At 34.4% G+C, this 14,063-nt stretch overlaps 1 protein-coding gene across 12 annotated transcripts in view; it reads left to right on the forward strand.

The window, feature by feature from the left end:
• Positions 1 to 14,063, forward strand: part of Vps13b (vacuolar protein sorting 13 homolog B) — a 699,658-nt gene that overhangs the window by 220,691 nt on the left and 464,904 nt on the right. Inside the window, exon 20 of one of the 12 annotated variants that reach the window (XM_074068918.1) lies at positions 11,960 to 11,981. The exons of the other annotated variants lie outside the window; for them this stretch is intronic. Coding sequence (XP_073925019.1) covers positions 11,960 to 11,964 — 5 coding nt within the window. The 3' untranslated portion in view covers positions 11,965 to 11,981. Of the gene's footprint in view, positions 1 to 11,959; positions 11,982 to 14,063 lie in introns of those variants that run through there. 12 annotated transcript variants of the gene reach the window in all.

The following is a 14,063-nucleotide window of genomic DNA, read 5'->3' on the forward strand; positions in this document are numbered from 1 at the left end:
CAGAAATGGTTTGAGGCCACTGTAAAGCTTCTTCAGAAGATCTGTAGCATGGCCAGGAAGACCGTATAAAAATGTACTCAAGTATTCGCCATTCTACTTAAGTTACTTGTTTAGAACATAGTTATTCAGTATTGCCTAATAATTGTCACCAGGGAGTCAAATACTGCAGATGGCCACTTTCATCAGCCTAGAAATTGTGATTGTCACACTTGGGCAGCTCATACTCTTGTAGGGCAAGGGAAGGAGTACAGGTGGAATGTGTTAAAATAAGTATGTTTAGCCATGTGCACCATAAACTCATATACCATAAACTTTCTCTTTTCTTGTTTTCATTTCATATTTACCCTGACTTTCTTAACTGTATGAGGGATTTCTTACTTAATAATCTCCGTAGAGCACATAGAGTTAGAAATGCAACTCTTACTCAAGTTAGGCAATTTTTTATCTCAACAAGGAATAAAGGGAAGGAAATAATTACTGAGCATTTACTCTTACCAGACACTAGCATGGCGCTTTTGTCTTACATGTTTTTAACAATGAAGAAAGAATTTCTTATTTTTACATTGAGAAAGCAGACTTAGGCTTATATATTGCAAGATGTTTCATTAACCATCTCAAAGATGCGTAACAAGTTGCAGAACCAGGAATTGAACCAGAAAATACATGTCCCCAAAACTCTGTGTTATATCATGCTGTCTTAAATCAAGTATCTAAATGATTGGGAGAGGGAGTAATAGAGAGTTTAGTTAAGTTTAACAATAAAAGCTGAGATAGGATACCAGGCACATTTGAAATCATACTGCTGCACTTCTCCCCCATAAGGTTGTAGCTCTAAGTAATCAGCCTGTGTTTGATTAATCTTCATTGTGCTGTGATGCAGAGTTTTGCATTTATCTGACTTGCAACCTGCTTTATAGAGCTAGTGATTTATTGAATATCTTGGAACCAAGTTCCTGACAGGCAGTATTTTAAGGTGAAATTGCTGTGTGAGGATTTTGTTAACCTGACATTTTGTGGTTTTGCCTCATAAAACTGGCAAAGGACTCCCAGTGTGGAATGTTAATGGGGTAAAGTAATGAATGCAGGCTGGGATACAAGCAACCAGACATGAGCAATCCAATAGTTGATGCTACATGGTTCTTTGGGGAGGTCTTTTAGACAGTAGCTCTACTCGAAGATAAAAGCAGTGGGAGATCTTTTTAACTCAGCAGTTGATATAAGTCTTTTTGTGAAACTTAGGCTTAGAAGCACTTAGTTCTATGTGCATGGGAAAGTAATCAAAGTTAAGCTGGTAAAATTTCTCATGATAAAATTTCACTTTTTTGAGCTGTAGAATTAATAATTGTCTACTATATTTCTTCTAATCAAATATTTGCCTTTTTAGTCTATTCACCTTTGAAGTATATCTAAGTCTGTCAATCAGATAAGTAGTTCTGATTTTAGTCTTAGTTGTGCAGATTTCGTTTCACTGGACCAAAGCAACATCTATGTTCTTTTTAACACTTTACATAGCCCCAGGGTTCCTTAGAGATGCCTTGTGGAATGGGGTTCTGAGTCCTTCTTTTTAGATTCTGTTTTTTTCTCTGATTTATTTGTTGGATTATCCTGTTAGATATTATTTGAAAAAAAAAAAAGCAAAAAGATTCTACTCTGCAGAAAATTTGAGAGCCAAATAAATATTCAACTGCCATTTAATTTAATAGGGTGTTAATCTTAGAATATCTTTTCAGTTTTTATGATCATGTATTTCAAATGATAGAGCACATGGGCCTTGAATCTTGTATTTGAGAGAAGAAAACTGATTATAAATTGAGGAAAATTTTAAGACTTGTTACTACCAAGTAATCAATTTTGAGAGATCGCATATGGTTTTCAAAACAATCATTACTTTTGGAGATTTTACTTTTAATTAAAGGTTCTCCTTTTTTCTTCCTCTGAATAAACTATTATAATATCTTTTAGATAAAGTCCAAAACATCTTTATTAATTGTTCCCATTTTCATTTAGTTCCCTGAACATGTATTGTTCCTTTCAAATGGATGACATATTTTATTATCTTTTGGCCTGTACTACTTAACTAATAGGTTGCAAATCTTGTTTCTTTGAGATTTGCTAAAATTTTTCCCTTTTAGAAAAATTCCCATTTAGCCTATGTTACAGTATGTTCTCAGCATTGATCAAAAAGTTGTTCGGATAATTGGGATATTTTCTTGCTAATTTTACCATCTTCTTTTACCCATTTTGCATAAACTGCCAAATTGATTTTATCCCATGAAGTGACTCCCTATTGTCAGTCAGGTAAAATCCAAAAGTTTCACCTTTTGCAACTATTCGTGTATCATCTAACATAGTAAAAGCAAACAAATTTTATGCTTCACTTATTCTTTAGACTGTTATCTCCCAAGCCAAAAGAATTGATGCTTTTATTTCTTAAAGACAGTTTTGTAAAATTTATAACTAAGGGCAAACTTAGCAAAATAATTATAATCTGTACATATGTGTAGCATAAGTTAAAGTCTCAGTCAACATAAATCTAGTATCTCTAAGGAAGAATAACTATTTTTCATAATTTGCAAGGAGCTAGTCTAGATGTTTCATTAGTTGTTTTTAGGAAAAGATAATTTTTGCTAGGAAACAGTTAAGCATATCAACTTTTAAGCATCAGCCACTTTTCTGGTTGCATCTTTATCCAAATGTCTGTCAATTCTTATAATATTTTTTATTTTATCCCTCTATATCTGTATGCCAAATATTTAAACTATGTATCCACTTCATAGTCCTTAAAGTTTCAATAAAAGTAATCTTTTCCTTCTTTGAATTTTTACCCTCATTAAATTACTTCCCAAAGGTATGTTTTAGAGGGTCATTTCTCAGTGCTCCTGTAGTTATACCTTAGTGATTGATTTGTTTACTGATTTTTGCAACTAATTTATTGAAAAAAAGTAATATATGTACTCATTTTCTTCTCAGCTGTTCTGTATTGAGTTCTTTGTTATGCTGTATCAATAGAATAATTATATACCATACTTGGAAGAATTGAGAAAATAGTCAATCAAATGATTTTGTATTGTTGTTCAGATGGGGAACACTGTTTAAAAAGATTGCACAAGCTTTGCATTGTGTATTGACTGAATAAGTTTGAGTTGTAATAGTCCCCCTTTTATCCATAGTTTAACTTTCTGAAGATTCAGTTAATGGTGATCAACAAGAGTCCAACAATACTATCAAAAATTACAAAAATGAGCAGTTCATAAGTTTTACGTTGTGCACTGTTTTGAGTAGCGTGAAATCTTGTACTGTCCTGCTTTGTCCTATCCTGGATGTAACTCATCTGTGTTCAATGTTTCCATGTTCTTTATGCTACCTGCCTATTAGTCACTTTGCAGCCATCTTGGTTATTGCATGAACTGTCATGGTATTTCTCTGCTTGTGTTAAAGTCATTCAGTTTTACTTAATAATGGCCCTTAAGTATAAGGATAGTGATCCTTGCAATTAATTTCTGTTAAATAGAGCTTCCTTTCAATGAAAAAAGTGAAAGTCCTCAATTTGAGAATGCAAGGAAAAAAATCAAAAGCTGAGATTACTAAACTCTATGGTAAGAATGAATCTTATACATGTGAAATTGTAAAAAAGGAAAATGATTTATTATAGTTTTGCTGTTATTTCTCAAATTTCAAAAGTTATGGACACAGTGCATGTTAAGTGCCTAGTTAGTCACTTCAGTTATATCACTTCATATTACTTACTACAAGAAGGGTGAGTACAGTATGTTCAGTTCAGATATTTCAACAGAGAGGCCATGTTTATATAACTTTTTATTGCAGTATAGTTTTATGATTAGTTTCTTATTAGTTACTTTTGATATCTATTTGCCTAATTTATAAATTAAACCTTATTTGTACAAGAAAGACAAAGTATGTAGAATGTTTTGTGCCATCTGGGATTTTAGGCATCCACTGAGCATCTCAGGACAGATCCCTAGATCCCCTGTGCATGAGGGGGAACTACTGTGTTTACACTTTATGTATGAGTATATCATTTGTTTTGTACATAGATTCTAAACTTAGAGCTAAAATAATGTCTTTATTGTATGTGAATTTTTTCTAATTAATAAGTAAATGGTTTTTAAAAAATTAAATAACTTGGAGTAAAGCAGAATTTATTTCTGACCATTTGGTTAAAGCAGATTGCAGTATAAAAGTAGTTTTGCTCAAAAATGGAAATTGACAGGATGACCTAAGACTTGAAGAGGATCTAAGAATTGAGGTTGATGAATTAAATTTTTTCTACTTGGAAAAAACCCTACTTAATAACATCTAGAAAGTATAATATGTTGATGTTATGTATAAATAAATGACTAGGGTATTACATTCTTCCTTGGTTATAATCCTGTGGTTATAAAGAGAAGAACAAATAAAATAAAACTAAGCTCTTTGCTGTGTGCTAGATTGTTATGATGATAAGAAAGAAGACTTAATGATGCACATTAGGGAATCATTAGAAGTGGGACCATAGTACTTGCCTAGCCTGTGTGAAGCCCGGGGTTTCTGACCTCAGCACTGCAAAAGAAAAACAAGAAAAGAAACTCATCAATTTAAAATGTTTGATTTTACAAATATGTATGGGTAGACTGATTTAATCAGCAGCCAGATTTTAAAACCAATGCTGCAGTAATTAAAAGGTACTTTCATAGCCTCAGCAAATATAAGAAAATAGAAATTATACCATGCATACTATCTGATCACAATGCAGTAAAAGTAGAACTCAGCAACAAAAGTAAAGACAAAAAACATGCAAACAGCTGGAAACCAAATAGCTCATTACTTAATGAACAATGGATCATCGATGAAATAAAAGGGGAAATTAAAAAGTTCCTGGAAGTCAATGAAAATGAAAACACAACCTACCGGAACCTATGGGACACAGCTAAGGAAGTCCTGAGAGGAAAGTTTATAGCCATGAGTGCGTATTAAAAAGACTGAAAGATCCCAAATCAATAACCTAATGATACATCTCAAACTCCTAGAAAAACAAGAACAAGCAAATCCAAAAACAATTAGAAGAAGAGAAATAATAAAAATAAGAGCTGACATCAACAAAATAGAAACCAAAAAAACCATACAAAGAATTAATGAAACAAAAAGTTGGTTCTTTGAAAAAATAAACAAGATCGATAGACCCCTGGCAAACCTGACTAAAATGAGGAGAGAAAAACCCCAAATTAGTAGAATCAGGAATGCAAAAGGGGAGATAACAACAAACACCATGGAAGTCCAGGAAATCATCAGAGACTACTTTGAGAACCTATATTCAAATAAATTTGAAAATCTAAAAGAAATGGACAGATTTCTAGATACATATGATCATCCAAAACTAAAACAAGAGGACATTAATCACCTGAATAGACCTGTAACACAAAATGAAATTGAAGCAGCAATCAAGAGTCTCCCCAAAAAGAAAAGTCCAGGACCTGATGGATTCTCTGCTGAATTCTATCAGACCTTTAAAGAAGAACTGATACCAACCCTCCTTAAACTGTTCCATGAAATAGAAAGGGACGGAAAACTGCCAAACACATTTTATGAAGCCAGTATTACACTTATCCCAAAACCAGGCAAAGACACCTCCAAAAAGGCGAACTATAGGTCAATCTCCTTAATGAACATTGACACAAAAATCCTCAACAAAATAATGGCAAACTGAATTCAACAACACATCAAAAAGATTATTCACCACGACCAGGTAGGCTTCATCCCAGGGAAGCAGGGGTGGTTCAACATACGAAAATCAATAAACGTAATAAACCACATTAACAGAAGCAAAGACAAAAACCACTTGATCATCTCAATAGATGCAGAAAAAGCCTTTGATAAGATCCAATACCACTTCATGATAAAAGGTCTAAGAAAACTAGGAATAGAAGGAAAGTACCTCAACATTATAAAAGCTATATATGACAAACCTACAGCCAGCATTATACATAATGGAGAAAAACTGAAACCATTCCCTCTAAAATCAGGAACCAGACAATGATGCCCACTATCTCCACTCCTATTCAACATAGTACAGGAATTCCTAGCCAGAGCAATTAGGCAAGAAGAAGGAATAAAAGGAATACAAATAGGTAAAGAAACTGTCAAAATATCCCTGTTTGCAGACGACTTGATCCTATACCTTAAAGACCCAAAAAACTCTACTCAGAAGCTTCTAGACATCATCAATAGCTATAGCAAGGTAGCAGGATATAAAATCAACATAGAAAAATCATTAGCATTTCTATACACTAACAATGAGCAAACTGAAAAAGAATGTATGAATACAATTCCATTTACAATAGCCTCAAAAAAAAAATCAAATACCTAGGTGTAACCCTAACAAAAGATGTGAAAGACCTCTACAAGGAAAACTATACACTTCTGAAGAAAGAGATTGAGGAAGACTATAGAAAGTGGAGAGATCTCCCATGCTTATGGATTGGTAGACTCAACATAGTAAAAATGTCTATACTCCCCAAAGTAATCTACATGTTTAATGCAATTCCCATCAAAATTCCAATGACATTCATTAAAGAGATTGAAAAATCTACCGTTAAATTTATATGGAAACACAAGAGGCCATGAATAGCCAAAGCAATACTCAGTCAAAAGAACAATGCAGGAGGTATCACAATACCTAACTTCAAACTATATAACAAAGCAGTAGCAATAAAAACAGCATGGTACTGGCACAAAAACAGACATGAAGACCAGTGGAACAGAATAGAGGACCTAGCTATGAAGCCACACAACTATAACCAACTTGTCTTTGACAAAGGAGCTAAAAATATACGATGGAGAAATACCAGCCTCTTCAACAAAAACTGCTGTGAAACTGGTTAGTAGTTTGCAAAAAACTGAAACTAGATCCATGTATATCACCCTATACCAATATTAACTCAAAATGGATCAAGGATCTTAATATCAGACCACAAACTCTAAATTTGATACAGGAAAGAGTAGGAAATACTCTGGAATTAGTTGGTATAGGTAAGAACTTTCTCAACGAAACCCCAGCAGCACAGCAACTAAGAGATAGCATAGATAAATGGGACCTCATAAAACTAAAAGCTTCTGTTCATCAAAAGAAGTGGTCTCTAAACTGGAGAGAACACCCACAGAGTGGGAGAAAATATTTGCCAACTATACATCAGACAAAGGACTGATAACCAGAATATATAGGGAACTTAAAAAATTAAATTCTCCCAAAAGTAATGAACCAATAAAGAAATGGGCAAGTGAACTAAACAGAACTTTCTCAAAAGAAGAAATTCAAATGGCCACAAAACACATGAAAAAATGCTCAGCATCTCTAGCAATAAAGGAAATGCAAATTAAAACCACGCTAAGATTCCACCTGACCCATTAGAATAGCCATCATCAGCAACACCACCACCAACAGGTGTTGGCGAGGATGCAGGGGAAAAAGGAACCCTCTTACACTGTTGGTGGGAATGTAAACTAGTACAACCACTGTGGAAAAAAATTTGGAGGTTACTTAAAAAGCTAGACATTGATCTGCCATTTGATCCAGCAATACCATTCTTGGGGATATACCCAAAAGACTGTGACACAGGTTACTCCAGAGGCACCTGCACACCCATGTTTATTGCAGCACTATTCACAATAGCCAAGTTATGGAAACAGCCAAGATGCCCCACCACCGATGAATGGATTAAGAAAATGTGGTATCTATACACGATGGAATTTTATGCAGCCATGAAGAAGAACTAAATGTTATCATTCGCTGGTAAATGGATGGAATTGGAGAACATCATTCTGAGTGAGGTTAGCCTGGCCCAAAAGACCAAAAATCGTATGTTCTCCCTTATATGCGGACATTAGATCAAGGGCAAACACAACAATGGGATTGGACTTTGAGCACATGTTAAAAGCGAGAGCACACAAGGGAGGGGTGAGGATAGGTAAGACACCTAAAAAATTAGCTAGCATTTGTTGCCCTCATTGCAGAGAAACTAAAGCAGATACTTTAAAGCAACTGAGGCCAATAGGAGAAGGGGAGCAGGAACTAGAGAAAAGGTTAGATCAAGAAGAATTAACCTAGAAGGTAACACACACACACAGGAAATCAATGTGAGTCAATGCCCTGTATAGCTATCCTTATCTCAACCAGAAAAAACCCTTGTTCCTTCCTATTATTGGTTATACTCTCTCTACAACAAAATTAGAATTAGTTTCTGCTGGGTATTGAGGGGATGGGGGGGAGAGGGAGGGGGCAGAGGAGGTGGGGGCAGGGGGTAGAAATGACCCAAGCCTTGTATGCAGAAATGAATAATAAAATAATAAAAAAAATTAAAAAGTACTTGCATGAACTCCCTCATGTTAATATATAAATTTTATGTGTTTATGCATACCTTACAAAAATATTATTTGCCACACTTCATTTATGCCATATATTATCAATTTTTGGGTACGTTTTAAAAATAAGTTAATGTTTCAGAAGTTACACTCTATCTTAAAATAATTGGCCTTTCAGTATTACCACTGACTAGGCAGAGTCTAGTTTTTATAGTGGGAATTTGTGTTTGCTTCTGTCATTCACCTTAGATACTACCAACCTGAGATCTCTTTTAATTAAGTTATTTGTTGGATGACTTTTGGACTTATCTAGTAGTATGAATTTAGATTGCCATACTTGTGTGGTACTACTAGGTTGTGGTTTAAATTCTGTGACAAAATTTCTATCCCAATCCTTCACCCAGTGCAAAGGGTTAGTTCATGAGTTTTTTTATTCCTATTTATTTGAAGAGCATTTTCTCTTCAGTCTTGCACAGTGATATACCTCTTGGGTCTTCTAGCTTTATGATTACATACAATAATGTGTCATAATTGATAGTGTCTTTGGAAGAAATACAGCATTGCTGTCAACATAAGAAGGTGAAATGACAACTTTATGAATATGAGGCCAATTTAGTTTTGAGTTCTAAAGCCAGTGACTAAAAATGTAAATATTATTATGGAAAAATAACTTTATTTGTGATTTATGTTTCAGATGGAATTTGTACTAGTATAGTATTTAGCCTTAAATATTAACTGTACCTATAATTGTTAAAAGCACAATTTTCGGAAATACTTGAAATAGTTCGGGCATTCCAACAAATTTTCCTTTTTTAGTAACTTTAATAATTTGCCAAGATATTCCATTTTTTTAGTCTTAAGAAAATATTTCCATGAATATAAAAAGCTTAAATTCTGTGTATGACAGCTAAAAATAGAAATATCTATGGAGTATTTCTTTTCTTCCCCTCATTGTGGTCAGGTTAATTGAAGCCACATGCCCACCTTTGAACCAATAATAATTGCCATGAAATGCCATATATTGACTGGCTTTAGTTCTTTTTTTTTTTGATCAACCATGGGGAACTGTAGATCCTGTTGTGGAGGTAACACTGACTTCTAGGTCCCCAAAGGAAAGCTATTTATAAGGAAGAATAGAGTGGCTGCTGAACAGGAATCAGCAGGGTTTTTGCTGTTTTTTTCCATTGTTGTTTTGTTTTGTTTTATTTCAGTTAGGAATCAGTAATAGTACAAGGAAATTTCTTTGTGAAAATTTCATAGATGTGTACAGTGTGCTTAGAAAAGTTAACCTCTCTATTATTGATTATTTTAGTCCCCTATGTCCTCCCCCTTTTCAAATAGTATTTTGGTGGGTTTCATTATGCATCCTTTTTATATATATGTGTTTTTATTTTTTTGAGGTTATTGTGATTGGGATTATTTCTTGTTTTGTTTTTCAGTGTGATCATTGTTGTTATAAAAAAAGCTACTGATATTTGTGTGTTGACTTTGTATCCTGCTATTTTTTCCTTAATTGTTTGTCAGAGGCTCTTGCAGTGACTCAAGTGGTAAGAGTGCCTGCCTAGCAAGCTTTAGCCTTGAGTTCAACCCCCCAGCTGCCAAAAAAATAAGTTTTTATCAGAAGTAGGATTTTTTGGGTGGTCTCTCTAGGGTCTTTGAACACATCATCTACATATAGGGATAATTTGACTTCTTTCTTCCCTATTTAAATCCCATTAATTTCTTTCTCTTGTCTTTTGCTGCTGCTGCTAGGAATTCCAGTACTATATAGAATAAGATTAAGGAAAGTAGATACCAATGTTTCGCATTCCTAACTTTAGAGAAAGTGCTTTCAGTTTTTCCCCATCTAGTACAATGTTGGCTATGGGTTTGTCATATATAGCCTTTATTGTGTTAGGTACACTCCTTCTGTTACTAGTTTCTTTAGAGCATTTCTTATGATTGAATTCTGAATTTTGTGAAAGACTTTTTCTGTATCTATTGAGATGTTCATGTGATTTTTTTTTTGTCCTTGATTCTGTTTATTTGGGGTATTACATTTGCTGATTTGCATGTTGAACCATCTTTGCATGCCTGGAATGAAGCCAACTTGATCATGGTGTGATGTTTATAATGTGTTTTTGAATTTGGCCTGCAGGTATTTTATTGAGCAGGTTTGCATGTGTGCTGAAAAAGGATATTGGCCTATAGTTTACTTTTCTTTCTTTCTTTGTTTCTTTCTCTCTGTCTCCCTCCCCCTCTTCTCTTCCCTCCCTCCCTCCCAGGTTTCTTGTTTGACAATGAGATGTATTTCTTGGAGGCATAAATGGCTGGGTTTTGCTTTTTAATCTGACTCACTACTCTGTTTTTGATTGAAGACTTGACACCATTAATATTCAAGTATTAGTATTAAAAGTTATATAGTATTTCTTATCATTTTGTTGTTTTTGTGATGTTTACTTTTTTCCTATCCCAAATTTCTCATCTACTCATCTAGTGGGGTTTATTCTTCCTCATATTTTCTTAATTGTGTGTATGTTCTTGTCCTTTGTGTAGGATTCCTTTAGGGATCTTCTGCAGTGCTCATTTAGTGCTCATGAATTCCGATAGTTACTGTTTATCTTGGGAAGTTTTCATTCTTCAATTCTGAAGGATAGATTTTCTGGGTGAATTAGTCTAGGTTGACAGTTAATTTCTTCGAGGGCTTGGAATATCATCATTCCATGACCTCCTTGCTTTGAGAGTTTCAGTTGAAAAATCTGCTATTGCTCTGATGGGTTTGTCTTTAAGTGTGATTTGTTGCTACTTTCTTGCAGCTTTCAGTATTCTTTGTTCTGTACATTTAGTGTTTCAGTTATAATATGCGTAGGGTTATTTCTTCCCCAATCTTTCCTGTTTAGTGTTGCGGAAGTTTCCTGTACCTGGATGACCCTCTCTTTCTCAAGATTGGGGAATTTTTCTGCTATTTTTTATTGAATAGGTTATCTATGCCTTTGTTTGTACCTCTTCTCTTTCTTCTGTCCCCATGATTCGTCGGTTTGGTGTTTTAATGGTGTCCCAGAGGTCTTGTGTGTTCTGTTTGTATTTTCTTAGTATTTTTTCCATTGTCTTTCATTGAGTGATCTAATTCCTCTACTTTATCTTTAGTCCCTTCTACTCTGTTTTTGTTTTGTTTGTTATATTCCTAGGCTTTCAATTGAGTTTTATATTTTGGTTATTGGACTTTTTATTTATTTAAATTTAATTTTTTGCAGTACTGGGGTTTGAACTCATGACCTATGCCTCGAGCCACTCTACCAGCTCTTTTTTTGTGATGGGATTTTTCAAGATTGAGTCTCTTAAACTATTTGTCTGAGCTGGCTTCAAACCAAAATCCACCTGATCCCTGCCTCCCGAGTAACTAGGATTACAGATGTGAGCCACCAGTGCCTGGTTTACTGAGCTTTTTATCTCTAAGAGTTTAATTTGATTTTTTTCAAGATTGTTATATCTTTATCGAATTCCTCCTTCATGTTCTGTTTGTTTGAATTTTCTTTGAGTTCATTCAGCTGTTGATTTTTATTCTCTCTGAATTCATTTGGGTAGGATCTTATATTGTAAACTTACTGTTCTTGTCAATTGTCAGGTTAACAAAATCTTCATGTGGCAATATTGGCGTAAAATAGAAGTTCTTGTTAAGGATGTGCGAAGACATGATAAAAGCGAGAGCACACAAAGGAGGTGTGAGGATAGGTAAGACACCTAAAAAATTAGCTAGCATTTGTTGCTCTCAACGCAGAGAAACTAAAGCAGATACAGGCTTATTCTCAGTGAAAACACCATGTTTCCTGACTTTGACAAGTAGAACTTGCAAAACTGTAAACCTTAGAAAGGATGTTTTGAAAAATGAATCTGTCTTCTGAAAACCCAGAAAAGTACTCAAAGGGGTAATGTGGCAATGATTCTTAACCTGCTGTCTTTCAGGAGACAAGTTTTCAGACCTCTAAAGGCAATGAGTCCTTAACCAAATGTATTTTGGTAATTATTCCTAAAACCTGATGCAAACTTTTTAAACAAGCAAAAATGTCAAAAAAAAAAAAAAAGGATGTGTGAAGACACTCAATAGATCATTAACTCTGTGAAACAGGTGGCACATCAAATCAACACTAAAATTTTCACTAGAGCACACCCAGTATTAATCAGAACATAAGGTAGAGCCAAGAGGATAGAGACAGGGCAGGGCTGTGCACACTTTAGGTACTCGTTGAACCCGATGGGAAGGCTATACATAGTACCTGAATACAGATGGGGGAGCATTTAGGAGACAAAAGGACAAGGATGAAAGAAGAGATGAAAAGATGACAAAAACTGGATGCTAGTAGCTCAATCCTGTTATCCTAGCTACTCAAGAGGTGGAGATAAGAAGGATCAAGGTTCGAAGCCAGCCCTGGAAAATAGTTCATGAGACCCTATCTCAAAAAAAATATATCACAAGATAAAAAGGATTGATGAAGTGAGTGGCTCAAGGTGTAGGCCCTGAATTCAAATCCCAGTACTGCAAAAAAAAAAAGAAAGAAAGAAAGAAAGAAAGAAAGAAAAGATGACAGAAGAAATATATGTTTGAAACAAGTACATTAAGTGACGGTTTGGAAGAAAAACTTATTCTTTGATTCTATTATGTAGCATTTAATTAAATCCCCAAATTCTCCTTTCTCTTCAAAAGCCTCCACCATAAATACACACATGCCTCATCCCTGATCTCTTCTTAGAGCTTCATATCTTCCATGAATGGTAATAATAATAATACATAAGGACATTGTAATTTTTAGTGTTTGTATATGTATGTATGTACAAGTGATCATAACATTTTGATAAAGGGCACCTTAACATAAAATAGTTCATATCCAGTGTGTACTAGAATCACAGCCCCAGAATATCTAGTCTAAATAATATATCCAAATATTTAAGGATAATTTAAAATTCTAAATACTTACAGAGATACTTCTGTTCTGAAAAAGAATGTTTAGTAGATAAATATATATTAAAAAATGAAACATACTCCCAACACTGGTTCTGAAACAAGGAAGACTTATTACCAACAGAACAATTGGCATTGTATGGGAAACAATGGATGCTGCTACTGGTGTCTGTCTAATGGGCAGAAGTGAGAGATTCTATAAAATATACAGTGTAGAAGACAGAATAATCTGGTTCAAAGTAGGATGGAAGGGGAAAAGAAGAGAGAGAAGGAAGGAGGGGAGATAAAGGAAAGGGAGGGTTGAAGAAGGTAGCCCCTCTATGGAAACTTAAAAAAGTATGCAAATGTCTAATATGATGGTAATAATACTAATAATGGGACCTCAATGTATTTGGGGGACTGTTGGGGGTAGTGGGATGGGGAGAACAGGAAAGGAAAGAATACTAAGGGGTAAAGAGTTTGGAAGTACATACACACATATACATACATACACAGTACAAAGCAATCCACCAAACACTGTTTGAAAAGGGGGGAAGAGAGATGGGTAATGGGAATATAATGGAGGAGGTAAATTTGTTCAAGGTATGCTGTACAGCATGTGTGGAATTATTACAATGAAATTCCCTTGTATTATTAATGTATGATAAATAAAAAACTTTTAAAAAATATCCAAAAGCTATTAGTCAGAAATTTCTCCTCCCCATTTTAAAGCATTTTTCACCAATTTTGTCCTATCTAATTAGAGTTAGATGAGATTCAGCCTGTTAAAGAA

The sequence above is a fragment of the Castor canadensis genome, chromosome 3 (assembly GCF_047511655.1).
Source record: "Castor canadensis chromosome 3, mCasCan1.hap1v2, whole genome shotgun sequence".
Taxonomy (NCBI): domain Eukaryota; kingdom Metazoa; phylum Chordata; class Mammalia; order Rodentia; family Castoridae; genus Castor; species Castor canadensis.